Source organism: Tachysurus fulvidraco, chromosome 7, assembly GCF_022655615.1.
Source record: "Tachysurus fulvidraco isolate hzauxx_2018 chromosome 7, HZAU_PFXX_2.0, whole genome shotgun sequence".
In the NCBI taxonomy this organism is placed as follows: domain Eukaryota; kingdom Metazoa; phylum Chordata; class Actinopteri; order Siluriformes; family Bagridae; genus Tachysurus; species Tachysurus fulvidraco.
This window is the reverse complement of record NC_062524.1, coordinates 8,032,526-8,052,805: the sequence shown is the minus strand read 5'-3', so window position 1 is coordinate 8,052,805 and position 20,280 is coordinate 8,032,526. Positions and strand designations below refer to the sequence as shown.

The 20,280-nt window shown below is 37.2% G+C and overlaps 1 protein-coding gene and 1 long non-coding RNA gene across 9 annotated transcripts in view; one reads left to right on the top strand and one right to left on the bottom strand.

Moving 5' to 3' along the window:
* Positions 1 to 260: 260 nt before the first annotated feature.
* LOC125145240 lies at positions 261 to 1,698 on the bottom strand. Its single transcript, XR_007143586.1, has 2 exons — positions 1,473 to 1,698; positions 261 to 1,226 (listed from the first exon to the last, which is right to left on the bottom strand). It is a non-coding gene; the product is annotated as an uncharacterized LOC125145240 (long non-coding RNA).
* Positions 1,699 to 5,651: 3,953 nt separating this feature from the next.
* col16a1 (collagen, type XVI, alpha 1) overlaps positions 5,652 to 20,280 on the top strand; it is a 95,583-nt gene continuing 80,954 nt past the window's right edge. For 4 of the 8 annotated variants that reach the window (XM_027133826.2, XM_027133827.2, XM_027133828.2 and 1 more), the window contains exons 1-2: positions 5,652 to 5,866; positions 18,596 to 18,693. In XM_027133826.2, the coding sequence (XP_026989627.2) occupies positions 18,618 to 18,693 (76 nt within the window). In that variant the 5' untranslated portion in view covers positions 5,652 to 5,866; positions 18,596 to 18,617. Of the gene's footprint in view, positions 5,867 to 6,178; positions 6,468 to 18,595; positions 18,694 to 20,280 lie in introns of those variants that run through there. The other 4 variants (XM_047816393.1, XM_027133825.2, XM_047816392.1 and 1 more) reach the window with 3 other exon arrangements.

Genomic DNA, 20,280 nt, shown 5'->3' with positions numbered 1-20,280 from the left:
TCAGACCTATACTCTGTTCCTTTTTTCTCCGTTTCCTTGCAGCGCACATGGGTTGCACATATGGTAGAGAGCTTTGAACAACAGATATTGTCAGAAAGCAGCTTTACAGAAATCTGGATATAGATTTTGATTGGTAAATCGAATATGTAAGACAGAGGAGACTGTGACAAGAGGAAAGACGTGAGGAATACACCGGTGGACCTTAATGTCTCCATACTATAAAGTATAACAGTACTAAAAGGATGTTCACTGAGAGCATATTGTCAGTAAGGGTACTGGGATGAGCACAGGACATTCTTTATTATTACAGCAGCAGTTCAACCAACCACAATCATTTACACAGAATTATTCAGTCATGCACATGAATACTGTAAGTAGGATGAACTCCTTCACATATTCGGCACAATCTGTAATGTGGGGGTTGCTCAGTTGAAGCCATGGTTGAGTCACAGCTTCTGTAAGCACTCTTTGTCCAGATGTTTCTTGCTAACTCAGCATATTACAACCCCTTCAATTTTATTGTTGCTTGTGGATGGATGGGAAAATCCAGCTCAAATGTCTGTCAGTTTTGCCATAGAAATCCCATGATTCTCTGCTCTGGCTGCAGATCAAGCAGCTATGATGAGGAATAAGAACTGTTCCATGTTTCCCTCTCTCCATCAGTTTCTCTCGTAGTGTAGTTTCCAGATTTTCAGCTCCTGTATTTAATACAAAGAAGGACATGGTGGATCTTAGGTGGTGAACAGTTGATTGTTGATTTAGCCTTGACTTCTTGGAACCAAGCGGTCATGCTAACCACACTGTCTACTGGTGCAATGATTTAGCTCGGTGAGCTGCAGTATTGTGACCTTCTCTGTTACCATGAACTGGCCCGTCCTAGTTAGACAAACCAACAAATTTTGTCTGCATGCATTTATTTCCATGTGTATGAACTGTGTACTTTGTATCATGTCCATACTGCACACTCAGACTTAAAGTGAAATCTATCTGAGTGCTGACGTGGCTGGTTTATTTCATGATCTCTGACTGCCATGTGTTATCCAATTTTAAAATCCGCCATAGCCTTTGAGAAAGGGAGGCAAGGAAGAATGCTCCTTTTTTGCTTTCTTCCATCTCCTAATGCTTTTGCTGATCCCTGGGTCCCCCATTTCTCATCCTCTTAAGAGTGCAAAACTGCATGGAATGAAAATAAAGGGCCAATAAAAAGGCTGCCAGACTCTCTCAATCTGGAAAAGACACAAAGAGAGAGAGAGAGAGAGAGAGAGAGAGAGAGAGAGAGAGAGAGAGAGAGAGAGAGAGAGGGGCGAACAAGAATTGAAGAGCATCTACTTACTCAATCTCTAAAAAATAACACATATTAACAATAACAATATATTCCATTTGCATATAGTAATATCTTATCAACATACTGTATTTGAATCTTGCTACTTCTTTTAAGATTGAATACCCTATGAGTCAGTTCACTCACCCACCATTTTCTGCTTGTTCGAGTTCCTCTATGAAAAGAGTGCAGAAACTTCCTGAAGAGTCTGAAATATTATCAGACGTGTGTCATTCTGTGGGTAATTCTCGGATGACTTAAGTCTTTTTCCTATCTAATTAAATATATCAATCAAAATAAATATTGTAAATGGTTAGGGAATTTCATCTATTTAACCAAAGAGTGATTTTGAATGACAGGAATTTCATTTTGGTGCTTTTCACTGGTGATCCCTGTTGTAAACCTCCCTCTTGTGAAACCCCACCCACCCTAGTCTCGATTAATGGCATGATGCCTGGAGATAATGTCAGAGTTTTGGCTGGATGACTGTGGAAAAACTTTATAATCTTGGTGGAATATGAAAACTTATACAACTTTGTGTCCTTAATCTTTCTTTCTAGGAGCTGTCAACAGGATGGATAACTATGCCAAAACTGAAAGTTACTAATAATCGTTACAAAACCTATAAATAATTCAAAAAGTCGTAAATATACTATGGTTCTGTATTTCCATTATTATTATGTTATATAATTGATATTACATAAACCAGTATTACATAAGATATATCATGTTTACTTCAGCTTTTGTTACTTATGCAATTATTTTTCATTTAATACAAATGTGGTTTTCTCTTTATTTATCATTCCTACTTGGGAATCTGTGTTTTTCAGTGTTAATTAAAATGTCTTAAGAATACTTAATTTCTTCTCCTTATAAATTATATTACATTTATGGCTTCATTTCCTCTTGTTTAGTGTGTTATTTCATCAGAGGTTTTGATTAAAAACAACTGCTGATGAAATAGATAAGCCATATTGGATGTAAATATACACAAATACAATATAAACAGTTTATATACGTATATAAGACAATTAATTCTGAATATACATGCATGCTAAAGACCTAACTGTATCTTTGTGGATACTGTATCTTTTCCTGTAGGATGCTGACAGGGTAAAATGTCTTTTGGGAAGGAAAGCGAGCTAAGAGTACTGGAAATTTCATAAACATCTGGTAAGATAATCGCTAACATAAACTGAGAACAGAGGATTATTGTGTTCAAACTTGTCCAACTATTCAAAACTGTTTTCCGCTTCTCTTCACCAGTGTTGTGACTTTGTTTAACTCTTACTGTCAATACTGGTTGAATTCCTTATCCAGATTCATGAAATTAGTTTGCTTCATGCATAAGTGGTTATTTAAGTGGAATTTAATTAAAGTGGGTATTCTGATTATGCAAGCAACTTTCACATCTACCTTTTTTGGTGTGGACTAGTCCCTAGTTTCATTAGTTCAGTTTGTTCTGATAGAATAACACTCCACTCGTATTCAACCGTCTACACAAATGACCTCAAGAATATTTTATCAACTCAACAATCAATAAAATTGGATTAGCACCGTACATGGGTAGAAATATCTAAAATTATTACTGACCTCAGGCAATAGCTGTTCGCATATTATAAATAAGTCTAAAATAGCTCCATGAGTCCTTGTCAAGAAGTCAGTGATTGTTGTACTGCCTTTAAAATATTGGCACACTAGCAAACACATAAGTTTTATTTACTCAAATAAAAACCTACTAATCTCCAGAGGCCTAATAAGAAGTGTTCGTCAAAGAACATCCTGTCAAATTCCTGACTAATCAATAACAAACTACACATGCAAACCATTTGAGACACTTGAAAACTGCTGCATTATGAAACCAGCCAAGCAATTAAAATAAAATAAAATAAAATAAATCTCTCCGGTATGGAGTTACAAAAGCAAACAAAGGTGTCAAACTTATTTTAGTCAGATTGTAAAGCTATAGTAAATGGCATTAACAAGAAGCAGCTAAATAATGGCAAACACATTCATCAAAGGAGACAATTCCGTCTATCCAAACCTCTCTATGATCCATTCCCTCCAAAGCTATGTGTTACACACAACCGATGCTGTGCAGCAGTGATTCAGTAACCATAGCAATTTCTACAAATGAATTTAATTTATAGAATTGGCTTTGTGCAACTAAATGATTAGATCAAAGGTATTGCCCACTGTTGTTGGACATGTACGATTCTTCCAGGCAAATAACAGTAATGTTAAACATTTTCTCGAGCCTTAATTTAGATGTGTCTCTAACATCAGTAAACGTTTTTTTTTTTTCCTATATAGAAAATTGGAAGAAAATAATCCTTCTGAAAGATGCTCCAACTGGTAGACAGTCTTTGCATACTGGAAGATTATTTTCAAGCTTCCTTATGGCTTGATGATTAAATTGATCAATAAATGGCATTTTCTAATTGGCATACTGCTGTGCTATTTTCTTAAAAACAAATTGTCTATGATGTAGCATTATAAGCAGTAGTTTCTGCCAACCAGCACTGACCATCTGGCTAAATTTGTCTACCCCAGGGTATTCGAATAAAATTTGTAGGTCCAGTTTGATTAGTTTATGGCTGTAAATAAGATGGTTTGTGTCTTAGTGTTTCTCCCTGTACTTCACATTTAATACTTTTGACAAGCACCACAGACTCTGAAAAGATGAGCCATCTGTTTTGAAGCTGACATCGAGACAGCACAAACACATACTCTGGCATTGTTCATCACAATTATTCTTATTTTGGATTTGACTTTTTCTTTTTAAAAGTCAGCAGTTCGTTAATCAGATCCGGGCAAGTAAATAAAATGAAATATCTATGAAAGCTCTCCATTTTCTGACTCAATATCCCAGACCTATAGCTACTGTAGCCTGTGATTTGATGAGCTGCATTCAGTTAAATAATTAACATAAATGCATATTACTGGATAAGCCAAAGCAGAAAAAACTCTCTGAAAAAAGAATTTTATTTTTTTATTTTAACTATTAATAGAGCGTTTGCAGTAGCTCCACCTCACCTATGGACTCAGTTCCCTTCAGACATTAAAAATGCTCTGTCTGTTTTCTGTTTTTATATCTAAGCTAAAAACACATTTGTCTTCGTTGGCTTTTCCATCCTCTCAACCTGCCGTTACTGTTTATTGTTAACAAATTGCCTTCTTTAGCATCTTTGTTCTTTTATACTTATTATTGGATCAGTTAATTTTTATGATCTGTTGTAATTATACTAGTGTTTTGTACAGCACTTTGGTTAGTGCAAGCTAAATTTAAATTTGCTCTCTAAATAAACATATTTACTTAATATTTATTTTTTAACACTTCCTATGTGCTATTTTTCCAAGCATTTGTTATGGTTCACTGAAATATTACTAATATTGGATCTGAAACTGGACTGCAGTCCAGTCTTTAATAAGCTCTGGTCTACTAGCTTGATTTGTTTGGTCTATGGTTTGCGTGCTTGTAGCTGCTTAAACCAAGCTGGAATTTTTAACAAAACAATTTTTACCTATACTGTATGAAAACTTTTTTAAATCCCTGTAAGCACAACTGACTACAAGTGACATTACACTTTAATCAACACAAGTGCATATAAGAGAGACTAGAGAGTTTTGAGCATGTTATTGACTGTCTTGAGTTCAATACTGACCAAATCCCAGCTTTACCATAAATGTATAATGCCTGATTGTGTTTATAACCAATCACTTCACCACTGGTTCCCAAGGACCAATGACTAATTATATCAGTTTTCCATGATTTTTTGTAATTCTTAATATACCAATGATCACCATGAATATGATTATATGTAGCTGTTCTATGACGTCATCTAGAGACTTTTTGAGCATGTTATTGACTGTCTTGACCTCAATACTGCACAAACCTCATCTGTACCAATAATGTACTGTATAGGACCAATGGCTGATTATATCAGTTTTCCATGATTTTTTGTAATTCTTAATATACCAATGATCACCATGAATACAATTATATGTAGCTGTTCTATGACGTCATCTAGAGACTTTTTGAGCATGTTATTGACTGTCTTGACCTTAATACTGCCCAAACCTCAGCTTTACCATAAATGTATAGGACCAATGGCTGATTATAACGGTTTTCAATGATTTTTTTTAATGCTTAATATACCATGATCACCACAAATACGTTTATATGTTGCTGATCTATGACGTCATCTAGATATTTTTTAAGTGTGCTTCTGCTGCTTTTCCTCTGAAGGGAACTGACAAAACTGGTCCCTTTTGGCCTTCCACAAAATTGCGCCTTTTCCAAAAGGAAAACTTTTTTTTTTTTTCCTGAAGTGAGGGGAGGGGAGACGATAGAAGTTGGACAAGAAGGATTCCTAGTCTGTGACTTTTCCCTTCCCCCGTTACAAGGACTTGGGGGGAAAGTGCTGAAGAACCAAAAGTGGATTGTACAAAAAAATAGAAAGAAAAAAAAAGATCAATTCCGGACGCATTGGCTTTTCTGTGGATTAATGTTCGTTATCTAGTGGATTTATCGACTGCTTGTAGGTATGGACATCCTTTTTTCCCCCCCATCACTTCACTGGAGTCTCCTTTTCTGTGCAGACATCAGTGAAGGGGAAAGACTGGAGCTTCTCTCTGGGCTTGTAGCACTTTCTCTTTTGCATGATCTTTTCTCAGAAATGTTAACAAATGCATTCCTTTACCACAAAATCAACTTATTAAAGTTATTAATTTAATGCTTAAATAAAAAAAAAACAATTTAATATTATTACTATTTAATAGTATTAACTATTTAATATTTTTACTATTTAGTTGAAGAGGAATTTTTGCGGCTTTGGATGTAATAAAAAACGTTACTTTCATGCAGGTATGTGTTAAAACTTTGAAACGTTGCTCCTCCTAGTGGCCGGATGTGACATTGAACCAAGTAGAGCCAATCATGCAGCACGGTTTGATACAAAGCTTTGGTAAAACAACAACAACAACAACAACAACAACAACAACAACAACAGCAATTGTCTGAATTTTCCTTCATTTTGCTGTATATGACTGCGATTATACCATTTTTCGTGAACGAAGTCTCAGACACAGGACTTATGCTACATTGGTATGGTTGTTATGGCTTTGGACTACTGCGCAGAATGATGTGAGTTCAAATCTCAGCACTGCCAAGCTGCTGGTTGAGTTACTGTTTCAGGTGTAAATTACAGATGCCTTATACTGTGTATGGTAATGTGATTATGTATAGATGATGTATCATACAATAAGTATAAATTATCTCTCCCTGTGTGTTTATCTAAGAAGCTGGTGAATGTTTAAGAGCGGTGTAACCTGATTATTCCATAACATCATTTTTTGAAGTATATTTGCTAAAAAGCATCAGTAAATAGTTTTACTATTTATTTTACTATTATACTATTTACCCAAGTAGCTCAACATTGCTTTTTTTAATGAATTGACATTTGCATTTATGCAGTCATTTCTAAATATATATTTAGATTAATATACTCAAACAGGTTAGCATCATTTTGAACATCGTAGGAAAATAATATAGTAAAGTGAATACTATATTAAACTACTATCCAAACCCTAAAATGAGAATAGTTACCACTAGTCATCACTGTTTAATTGGTGATTGTGCTATGAGTGGATTTGTATTCAGAGAAATGGGCTTTGGAAGCATTAATTTTGCTAGAATTTGAGTCATGTTTTAGAAGTGTTGATGTGTTTGGCAGGAAATGAATAGATACTGTGTTTGTGCTGGAATATTAAGAATTGTTTAACTTTAAATGAAAGTGAAGCCCAGATGACACATACTGCCAGATAAACAGTAGAAAGATACTTTACATCTTTTTTTTGTGTGTGTGTGTGTTCATTGTGTGTATCTTGGACACAAATGTAGGATGAGGATAAGACAAAGAAAGGCCTGATCAGTTTACTATACACGTGGCTAGCTGAACTCAATTATTTTACTTTCCTACCAGATGGTGCGATTCAGCTCGGCACATTAACTGAAGTCCCACATGTTGTCGCTATTTCTACCACCAAACGATTAGAGCCATATGCAAGAACCCATGCTGATTTTGCAAAACGCATTGGTCCAATACAGTCATCATGCACTGTGGGATGTGTCAAAAATCACTATATATTTAAAATCACTCTATATTTCTATATAAATTGTATATTTTTTACTTAAGGGAATTTGTCTAAGGTTATTTTTTATTTATTTACTACCAGTGATGTTTTCTTTTAACTATTTAGCTTGGTTCTTAAAATGAGCCAATTCTGACATTATCTCCTTACATAGAGGGTATAACATACTGGAACAGCACATCCTACCAATGCCTTACATGTCTATAGTAGGATGGAATTTGTGATTCAGACACAGAAAATATATATTTCAATGTAAACTGGAAAACAACTAAATTATACACACTTTACTACAAAACACTGCTGTGGATCATCTCACATGGAAACCCCATTAAGTTTTACCCTTGCTTTTGTGAATAATCAGAACAAAAATAGTGACTTTTGATACGGTTTTAAAGGATATGCTCTTACAGAACTTCCATAAAGTCACTTAGTAGTGCTTGATTTTACAATATATAGTAATGATTTATAATTCCACTAGTGTCATCCTTTTGTCTCTGGACAGTCTGTCAAGTTTTTTCCCCTCATGTTCTTCTTTTGCCGGTGTTCTTCCCCTGACAGGAGTTTCTTTCCCCCAATTACATCTGGCTTGCTTGTTTGGGATATAATTGTACATCCATATTTCTGTAAAGCATTTGCTTTGTTACTTTAACAGTAAGACATACTGTACATGACAGTATACCTAATTTTCTGGTTTTAATTAAAATTGTTTACGAATTGTGGGTACCATTTTCCCAACCAGAAAGCCTCCAGTCAAACCACTCCTAGTATGTGTATAGATTTGGGTTGAGATTTGTTACAGTGCCGTGATGTCACTGTCTGGTGTAAGAGCGGTATTAGGTGCCTCATGGCTATACTACGCTTTAGGATTGGAAAGATAGCTCTTTGTAACTGCAGATTCTTCAGTTTAGTCCCTGTGCCTGAACACCTGATCAATGAGGTGGTGCTTTTTTTTTAAAAAAAAGGATAAAACAAGGGATATGTTTGTGGCTAGTTCTTTGAAAAATGGCCTAGACTTTGTTCATGCCCTTCGACTCCTGGATACAACATTTTTTTCCAGTCGGCTATATGACTCAAGGTAAACGTGTTCTTGGGTATACTCCCTGATATATGTGTTTCCTTCCATGTGAGTGAGTGATGTAATGGGAACAACATTCACTCCCCCTGCGGAATTCTCCACACTTTAGTAAATAAGGTGCAGAGGCAGTTGTTCTGTGCCTTAAGGAAGAGCTGTTTAGTTCCAGCTTCTGCAGCAAAATGGAAAGTTGGCATCTGTTTCAGGCTGGCACTGTGAAAACATTCTGGTACAGAGTAAACTTGATAGAAATGAATGGGGCAGAACACATCCAACAACAATGGCTGTGTGGACTTTCAAACTGTCTCTAAACTTTAGCTGGGCATTTATTCAAAACAAAGTTGCAGTCTTAGTGTTGTAGTTGCAAGGGTGTAAGTGGTAGGGGGCAGTAGACTTAAACTTTGGAGTATGCAAAGCATTGTGAAGGTGGTTGGGTGGGTTTTGGGGTAAGACCTACTGTAGTACATTGGTTTTAATACACAAATCAGAATTACTATCTACTGCAGAAACAAATAGAGTGTTTAGAAGGTTGTTGCCTCCAACTACATCAGGTACTAACCAGGTCTATCAGTTTCTGTCCTCCAGGTTTATTAGGTTCTAACCAGGATTAGTAGTCTCTCATCTCAAGGTTCCAATCAGGTCTATAAGCTTTATCCCTACAGGTCTATCAGGTTCTATCCACAGATCTACAGTTTCTTCTCTTCGGGTCTTTCAGGTTCTAACCAGGTCATTCAGAGTCTTCTCACTGTGTATATCCAGTTCTAACAACATCTATGGTTCCCTTCTCTTTACTTATTAAGTTAAAACCTCAGGTTATGAGTTTTTTTCTTCAGGTCTATCAAGTTATAACCAGAGGTTCCTCTCTTCTGGTATTACATGTTCTAACCAGGTCTTTCAGGCTTTAACCAGGCCTAGTAGGGTATTCTATCCAGATATATCAAGTTATAACAAGGTCAATCAAGTTACAACCACAGGTCTATGCGGTTCTACTCATCTTCATGTCTGTCAAGTTTCAGCCAGGCCTGTCATGTTCTTCTTATTAGATTATTATGTTATAATATCTATGTGGCTCTTTTTTTGTCTGTCAGGTTTCTTCATGTTTATTAAGTTCTACCCATTTTATTAGGTTTGTCACTCCAGGTTTATTGAGTTATTCCCCCCAGGTCTATCATGTCCCCCCAGGTCATCATAGGACCTAATCATGTCTTTCAGGTTTTTATTTATTACCTTATTTTTTATTTTATTTTATAGCATTCACACTCTAACTACAATAACCAAAATGACAAAAATTGTGACACAGTAATTCTTAATTGAATCATATAACACTATAACACCCAGATTGTTGAAATACACCTTGGTTAACTATTATTTATTGCAGTATAGCCAAAATGTCAGCATTAATTAGCTTAAAATTAATTACAGTATGTTCCTAAAAGTTTATTATCCACTACATTCAGATCACTGGGCATACATATTGGAACCCACCATCCAGCCTCACTTATAGTTGCTGCTAATTAATCACCACAAATATGTTCATTAAAGAATTAGTGTATAGAATTAATGGTGGCATGATTTTAATCATGGAGGGGAATCTCAATTAGTTCAGGTTTTCATCCATGTAACTTATTAATGGAACATTAATATGAAGCATTACCAATGATTGCTATATGGTGCGTAGATAATTAAATTTTAGCTAGTATGCTGTTGAATTCTCAATTCTGATTGGTCAGCAGATATCCGTTTAAAACTTCATACACAACAAAGCTAAATTGCTAAGTATAATGTCCAGAAATATGTTTTGGCATGTGTTTTAATTAAGGAAGAGCTGTACACATTACTTGTAAATAAACTAAAAAAAGTTAAATGCAAAAAAAAAACATTGAATACTGAATATAGAACACATCAGTTTAATCCTGAGGCTAACAAGTGTCAGGACTCAGCCCGGACTTTTGGCCACGTGCCTTTTTTGTTTATCTTCCTCGTCATGTGTCTGCCCCGCCTTCGTCTGCCCCTCCCTGTCTCCACACCTGATCCTTATTGTGTCATCGTGTCTTTTTATATTTAAGTGAGCCACATTGCCGAGTGCAGCGCGGAATCATTAGTTACGTTTCCCCTCGTCATGTCTAGTCTTTGTTAAGTGTCTTCATTTGTATTGCTTTTGTTATTATTTTTGTTTGTCTTTATGTCGTTGTCTTTATCATTTATTAAACCCCTTTCATTTGAAGCTATCCTGCATACGGGTCTGTCTCCATCCTCTTCCGGTTGTGACCGAATGATTCAGCCTACGAACTGAGACCCAGAAGGATAGCTTCCAGCTCGGACCGGTTCTTTTTCATCTTCCCCTGGACTGTTCCGGCAGTCCTTCTGACCCTTTGTTCTTTCTTCGGTGACATCGCTCCGCACTTTTTCCGGTGATGGACGCCGCTACACTTCCGGTTCCGTCCGAAGCGGTCGTCGCCTCACTTCCTTCGCGGAGGATGTCACCATACCGTTTTTGCCCCTTTTTTATTTTTTGGTGCCCTGCGGCATCGCCCGGCATTTTTTTTGGTGAAGGACGACGCTCCACTTCCGGTTCCGGTCCGAGGAGGACGTCTCTTCACTTCTTCCGCGGGGGGTGCTGCAGGCCCAGGGCGAAGGACCTTTCCCACCCTCCCACCCTTCATATTCTGGTCATTGGTACGTGGATCTGGCAGCAGTGCGTCGGGGGTTATGTGCGGCCCTTCAGCTCGGCTGTAGACGTCACTCGGCCCTCCAGCTCGGCTGTGGATGTCGCTCGGCCCTTCTGCTCGGCTGTGGACGTCGCTCGGCCCTTCTGCTCGGCTGTGGACGTCGTTCGGCCCCTCTGCTCGGTTGTGGATGTCGCTCGGCCCTCGCTGGCTGTGACCGCCGTGTGCCTTACTCCCCCCACCTACCTCGCCATGTGCCTTGCTCCCCCCACCAGCCTCGCCGTGTGCCTTGCTCCCCCCACCGGCCTCGCCGTGTGCCTTGCTCCCCCACCGGCCTCGCCGTGGACCTTGCTCCCCCCATCTGCCTTCGCCATATTCCTCGCTCCCCCATCTGCCTTTGCCGTGTTCCTTGCTCCCCCCATCTGCCTTTGCCGTGTGCCTCGCCCCCCCCCCCTCCTCCTCCTGGACCTTGTCGGGGTTTGGCACTTCGGGAGCCGCGCCTCGAGGGGGGGGTACTGTCAGGACTCAGCCCGGACTTTTGGCCACGTGCCTTTTTTGTTTATCTTCCTCGTCATGTGTCTGCCCCGCCTTCGTCTGCCCCGCCCTGTCTCCACACCTGATCCTTATTGTGTCATCGTGTCTTTTTATATTTAAGTGAGCCACAATGCCGAGTGCAGCGGGGAAACATTGGTTACGTTTCCCCTCGTCATGTCTAGTCTTTGTTAAGTGTCTTCATTTGTATTGCTTTTGTTATCGTCTTTATGTCGTTGTCTTTATCATTTATTAAACCCCTTTCATTTGAAGCTATCCTGCATACGGGTCTGTCTCCTTCCTCTTCCCGATGTGACAACAAGGTGGGATAAAAAGTGATTAAAATGACTAATTTTTGTAAATATGAGGTAGAAATGTGATCTGTTGGTTGATTTTTATCACATTATCTCTTATTGACAATCTCATCTGTGCATAATACATTTTATTTACAGTTTCACAAACGAATCGCTAGTAAGCAGAACACGTGGGTTAGCACAGTTTCTTCTGTCGCACGTGCATTTGTTAACACTGTGAAAAAGAAGCAGCAAATCATTTCAAATCACATGTTTATCCAGGCGTGGAAGTGTGGTAGGGTATCATCTGGGTGAGGCAGTTCATCAGTAACAGCAATTAAGAAATTTCTTCCTTCTTGTTGTGGACTTCCTAAAAGTCCTTTATTTCTTTGATGATATATAATTTTCACCGTGACTTACACAGCTGGAGAGTAATTAGCTGTGTGTTATGCGCAGGTGCGAAGGCAGATGTGCTTAGATAAATTTTGATTTGAACATAAATGCAGCTATAATTGCTGCTCGAAAATTAAGGGCTCTTTTTTGTACGTGTATGTTGTTTGTGAGAACGTAGTACCAATACAATAAAATAAGTAAGTTATTTGTTTTAAAAAAAAAAAAAACAAGCAAAACTAAAGTAAATATATAAACCAGTCAGCTACAGCATCTATAATAGTGTATGTTCCCTTGTGTTACCAAAGCAGCTCTGAATCCTCAAGGCAGGGACTTCATGAGATCTCTAACAGTGTGCTGAATTTTCTGGCCCAAATACATTAGGAGCAGATACTTTAAAGGCCTGTAAGCTGCGAGGTGTGGTGTCCATTTGTCCAACACATTAAACAGCTGGTTAAACAGATTGAGATCTAGGGAATTTTGAGGCCAAGCCAACACTTTGAACTTGTTCTGAAATTCCTGAATCCATTCCTGAACTTGACCCATGATCCTGTCACTGGTTCACTGGTTGTCCTTTCCTGGACCACTTTTGGTAGATATTAAACACTGAACACCTCACAAGACCTTCTGTTTTGGAGAAGCACTGACTCAGGCATCTAGTTTTTACACTTGCCTAGTTTTCCTGCTTCCAACACATTAACTTTGAGAACTGACTGTTCACTTGCTGCCTGTTATAACCCACACATTTACAGATGTCACTGTAATCAAAGTTATTCTCATCAGCTATCATTGGTTTTAATTGGTTTTATGGACGATCATGGTATATATTATATGTTAACGTGTGCACATACATTGGATATAAAACGTCTACACACTGCTGTTAAAACGGCAGGTTTTTAGGATGTAAAAATATAAAAAAGATAAATCATGACAGAACGTTTTCCACTCTCAATGGGAAATTACAACATATAGAAATTAAGTGAAATACAATCAGAAACAGGGGGTCACGGTGGCTTAGTGGTTAGCATGTTTGCCTCACACCTCCAGGGTTGGGGGTTCGATTCCCGCCTTGTGTGTGTGGAGTTTGCATGTTCTCCCTGTGCATCGGGGGGTTTCCTCCGGGTACTCAAGTTTCCTCCCCCGGTCCAAAGACATGCATGGTAGGTTGATTGGCATCTCTGGAAAATTGTCTGTAGTGTGTGAGTGTGTGAGTGAATGAGTGTGTGTGTGTGCCCTGCGATGGGTTGGCACTCCGACCAGGGTGTATCCTGCCTTGATGCCCAGTGACGGAAAAGGAGGGAAAAAGAACCTAGTTTCATAAGTGTTTACACCACTAAACAAATGCTTTGTTGAAATACCTTTTGATTTTATCACTGTTGACTTGGCAATATTTTCCCACTTTTTCCGCCAAAAACATTCTAGATCTTTTCAGTTGTAAGGACATCTCCTGTGACAGTCTGCTTCAGGTCACCTCACAGATTTTTACTTGATTCTTTGTTACCCCTCTTCTGATCGATATCTTTCAACAAGTGAGACACCATTCATGAATCTCGTGTTGAAAGGTATCGATCAGGAGACTGTGTAAACTTTTTGTGGACCATGGATTCAGCAGTCAGATGAAATCAACAAGATGCAAGAAAAATCCTTCAGGAATTGATGATCATTATTTGGGGTTAATCAGAATCATTTCAGTGATGTCATCTGTACGATGATTACTTTTACACACGAGATTGAACGTGGTTCATTCCGAACACAGTCGTATCGGCAATTCCAAAAAGTGTGTGCCGACCCTTTTTTTTTTTTTGAACTGTTTGTGTTTCTGAAGTAGAAATCAGATTCAGAGAACAATTTATGACAGAATTATCATATTGCAATAGGTGAAAACATCTTTATCGTGTACTGATCGGATTGAAAACATATATTATTTAGAACTAAGATAAAATGTGTATAGTTTTCAGTTTATAAACCTTTCAAAGATTTAAATTAAAATTAAATAAAAATTGAAATCAGTAAATTATGTTCAAAAATTGTACATTCATATAATACACTTATAATAGTACATTATTTAGTGTGTCCAAATAGGTCAATACTTTTTTTATTTCTTTTTATTTTTTTTATTTTATTTTTTCTTTTTCCTTTGTTTAGTTTAACTAAAAGTTTTACTGAGAGAAAAAGTGTAGGATGTGGTTTGAAGCCTTTTTTCTATGTTCTACACATCCCTACGTTCATGAGAGACCTCATTAAAGACAACATGAGTGTGAATAATGTCTTATTTATATCTGAATTTTAAACCATTTCTATTTTAACCTCCCACATTTGCACTGTTGAATTAATCTTGCTTTTAGTTCATAGGCTGGCGTGCACATTTGGGACTAAGACTTAGATTCCATTAATACCACAAGCAAACCTTCCTCTGTTTCTGCAGCTAACTGGTCAGTGATGTTAAATCTTAAATAAAAGGTCTAATACAAGAGCAATGCTATAGAAAAAAAAATCTAAAGCTAATAATAAATGGCTTATAAAGAGTAAGGTTATTTCACAAATCAAACGAAAAAACTTTCTTTAAATATTTATGAAGTCTCTGATCTGAATGATTTGTAAAAGTTAGTACGTTTTTCTCCGAGGGCAAAGGATTTTGCGATTTCTTTCGGTTTCTTTTTTTATATAATAATATGAGAAGCTACAGTTTTTGACGTTGCCCAAAACTAAACATAAATTAGATTAGATTAAATTAGATTAAATTTAATAAAATTAGATTAGATTAGATTAGATTAGATTGAACTTTATTGTCATTACACATGTACAAGTACCGGCAATTATAGTGAGAAAGGATAAAAAGAATGATTCTTTTATATATGATATTTTAATTAATAAGCAAAACTAGTGAGAATTGTGAGCAAAGAACTGTGTTTAAATCAGGTGTAATAAAGCACTTGCTATTGCTAATTATCGGATAAAGTGGTAGAAAATGAGTGAGAGAGAGTGAGTATTGCTAATTAAAAACTCTTCATCTTGTGTTGTATCACAATTTCATTGACTATGTTAACACACACACACACACACACACACACACACACACACACACACACACACACACACACACACACACACACACACACAGCCCTGATATACATATACTGATAAACATGTACATACATGTATGTATGTATGTGTATAATGTATGTATATACACATGTATGTATGTATATAATGTATGTATGTACACATGTATGTATGTATAATGTATGTATGTATGTACACATGTATGTATGTATGTGTATAATGACACTTTTGCTCCCTCTCTCACTTTACAGACCCCACACTTCGCTAGCTTCACTAAATCTGTGTGGATAGTGATTCACGTGTGAAATAGATCCTGCATTTGGGACTGGGTCTTATCTGGGTCAGTTTGTGCAAAGCGTTTTTTTTCTTATCGTCCAGATCAGAACATTTGAAAGTAATATAGTTTTTTTCTTCAGTGTTTTGGATTTATTATTCCACTTGTTTTCTCAGGAGCGACGAGGTAGACATCCAATTTATTGTGCACTGAAACCTATCAAAATTACAGAGAGGCGGTGTGCATCTGTAAAAAGTGCTTTTGGGGTAGCATTCATCACTTGGCAGCGAGTCAAGAGCACAACAAGTATTGCTTAGGCAGTGACATGAAAACAGCATGGTGTGTGACAGCCCTCCATTGCTGAAAAACAAAACCCCCACATGCTGAGCTTGGCAGCTCATTACATTTTACTACTTGTTTATTGATTGTAGGGCTTTGTCTTTCGTTTTGAACTTGCTGAATCTTTGGCTTTTTGAAGTGCTCTCCATGCGGAAGTGATCGATTTTAACTATGGGGTTGACAGCAAATGGTCGTGGATCACAGCAGATATCTGGTTGGGGGCTGCGACTGCTTGCGTAGTCCTGTCATGATTTTGAATTTTGACCATGCTAGGCAGAGAGCCAAGTGTGTGAGAGACACTTATCTGTGCAGACCAGATGGATTCTTCTTTTTTAGTTCTTACGTTGAAAACAAATTAGATGAGAACAAAGTAGTCGCGAGCATCTATTGTATCCGCATAGTATCAAACTAAAATGAAGAGATGGTTCTGACACACTGAGCGTCTACGATATAGCTGCTTCCTGCTCCTAATGGATGTTGTCTTGTTTACAAAGACCAATGCTGACAGTGTTTTGGGACAGGACATCTGAAAGTGAGGTGTTCAACACCTTGAGTTGGGAAATAATTTTCTAGGTACGGGTGAACTGTTTGTTTTTTTTTTTTTAGGTTTTTTTTTCTGCCATTTCATTAAGCAGTATCGAATTTCCCGTAGGCCTACCTACTGTGTGTATGGCATCCAGGCTGAAACATACAGAATAGTAATATAGTGTTGTTCTGTGGTCATTTTTCATACTGACAGGTGTATGTTAAGACATCAAATCAGATGTGTCAGCATCATGAAATCCATTATTAATTCATGAAACAAATATGGCACAATCGGGATTCTGCCAGAGGTGAGTGACCAGATAAGAAGACGATTAGTCAGAGAAATAGCCAAAGGTAATATTCAACATGATACTTCTACCAACAGGCTTCATTATAGAGATGGGGTTTTCAAGATGATGCACAATTAGATTTCCACTGTTTGTAGTGTTTTGTGACTGACATTAAGTCAGTAGAGGTTTGCGGTTTCCCCTGACTGTGTGCCATACAATCTGCCAGTTACAGGATAGCAATGAAGTTTTTCTACAGCTACAGTATATATTATGAATCTATTAACTTTTAATCTCACTCACTCACTCACTCACTCATTTTCTACCGCTTACCCAAACTTCTCGGGTCACGGGGAGCTTGTGAGGCGAACGTGCTTAACTTTTAATCTATAAATTAAAAATAAATTAAGAAACAATTATGGCACAATCATGACATGAAGAGCATAGTCAGAGAAGCGACTAAGAGCCATAAGGTAACTATCGACATCATGCTGCCAACACCATGCTTCAAAGTGCCATTCTTAGGTAGATGAGCACTGTTGAGTTTCTGACACTTTGTGCCTAGGCCAAAACATTCATGACGAAATAAATTTTTTTCTGCCATTCCATTAAGTCAGTAGTCTTATGTGATTTCCCCAAGGCTTTATAGATTCAGTCAGGAGGATGCAGATTACCTTTTTGTGACATCCAGGGTGTAATATACAGGCCAGCAATGAAGTCTTGTTCCTTGGCAATCCTTCATACTGACAGGGGTGTGTTGAGACATGAGACATGTCATTCTGGGTCACTTTGGATATAAGAAATGCACTAGGGGATGTACATCCAGACCTTGACAGAAGCTGCAGATTTTTTTAGTCAGACGGAGTCTTTCATCGACATATGTGTGAACAGGTGTATTTTATCAAGAGTGTAATACCAAGCATATGTACAGTATCAACTGTGTACAAATCTATACCATGTATCTTTACCTGTTTATAATTAGTTTCAACGGAGGGACATATTGTATGTGGACATATGTAATGCAAATGTATGTGTGGTTCAGAAATGCAACATGTATTGAAATAATATAGCTATGAAAACAGAAGCAGTGGAAGTCCGTCTTTTTGCACCATACTGTTGCCTGTTTGATGTTAGATTAATTAAATTAGGAGGGTCACGTGAGGTTTTAAACAATTGTTTCATTAAAATGATATTCCTGGTGTGTTTGTCAGTTCATACTGAGACAGTCACACTGAGAGAGACACAGATGGGCATTGTAATGACAGTCCTCAAAGCACATGGGTTACAAAGCTTTATAGGAACTGTTATGGGCAATTAGGCCAGTTTACACATTTCTAAGGGCCTGTATAACCTTAAAGCCACCTTCATTAATCTAACCTCAAAGCTTCTGCTTAATAGAAAAAAGTAGAAAACATTAGCATTAGCATTAATGTCCTTAAATGCGGCTGTATTTTTTTTGCATGTAATCAACTTTAATTTTCCATTTCTTTCTTGCCTGACTGCTACAATTAACCCCCTTAGACTAAGATCCTTCCTTTAATTTAAGATTAATAACTGGATAATAAGCCAGGGGTTTTTAGTGTTAATGCTTTTCGATAGATTCAGGTCTTCGTTTTTTTATAATCTCTACGCCTTTAAAATGTTCATTTATTACAATATTATTCTGTTACATCAATTTTAGGTAGGAGTTGAAGGAGGGAGCCATGAGGATCTTGTTGTGCTCCGTTGTGCTGCTGACCATCTGGTCCAGTCATGGAGTTCGACTGGAGACTGCTGAAGGTGAGAAGCTACAACATATGTAATACTTCATTTAATAACTCATACCTTAAGCACCTCTGTATTCTCAAATCGGATTGGCACGCTTAATAATAAACTTTTTTTGATGTGTAAAGAAAAACAGTGAAGTTTCTTTGTAAGGTGATGTTGATTTTTTGGACGGAAGGAGTATGTGTAGAGCTGAGCATGGTGAGAGTATAGCTGTGTATAACATAAGTAATATCAGGCGCTGCATCAATGTTTCACAACATATACACATAAATTTTCATTTATTAAAAAAGTGTAATAGGTGACAAACTGTTGTGGTGTAATGGGGAGTGTAGTAGATAAGTGGAGTAGATTCCCACAAACTAATGAAGAAAAATCTGGCAACCTCGGAGACATGAAACTCATTCAGGTAATTTTTTCTGAATGGAGAGTTTAGAAAATTGACTTGGACAGCTGCGTAACCTGACTCTGAATACTTTCAACATGTAAACATTAGCAAAACTGTCACTGTCGATTGTCTCATCTCTCATTTTGTCAGGGGAAAAACACGGCTGTTATGGTGTAGGTTGGAGCGGTAACTTGTACCACCATACGTCAATGTTTGTGAAGCCCCTATGCTAAATGCATAACAGGTTGATATGATATGATATGATATGATATGATATGATATGATATGATATGATATGATATGATATGATATGATATGATATAACTGGATATTGTGGCAGCATAATAGTCTATGTTGTATAGAAAAGAATAACACATATGCCTAATTTTGTGAAGGATAATTACTAAATATATTTTTGACATTATATATTATGGGAGACGTTTATATCTGTGTATTTATAGCCTTTCTTTTTAGTTTATATTTCATCTCATGCCTGATTTGATGTTGTGTTCTATTTATTTATTTATTTATTTATTTGGGGGGAAATGAGACTTCTTAGCCTTGGGGATTTTTACCTGTGGGAAATCATTCTGTTAGCATGTATTCTCTGGGCTAAATCTGTCCATGTTACCTCAGGAGAGAAACTTTAATGCAAAGGTTAGCAGTGTCTAAACATAGTGTCTCAGCGATCGTCACCTCTCAAATTCTATTCTCTTTTCTTAACTGCTTTTTTTCTGAGATGTCTTAACTTCTTTTTTCCTGTAGATGAGGTAAAAGAAAGAAAGAAGCCACTAAGAGAGAGGGATTTTTGGAGCTAACCTTTTTCTTAGGACTTCTTAGTATAGATCGTTCCAGTGTCACACTACTTGGCTTGACTTGACTTGATAATCAACCCTTTGCACTAAAATTTAAAGCTACAGGTTTTTATTTTCTTTCTTTTTTTTTTTAACCTTTTTTTTAGTTCTTTTTTAGGTTCAATGTGCTGCTGAGATTAAGCCTTTTATGTGTCGTGTGGGGAAAAATATATGCAGCATGAAGTTAGGAGGTAATGACACGGAGGATTTGATGATATTTGGAACTGCCTATATGGTTATTGCATTTTAGGCATTTTTTATGTATAAATGAGCTGAAATAAAATACTAGTTATTAATTTTAGATATTTTATTACTGTTCATTATTATTTAAATTAGTAATAATTATAAATAGAAACAACA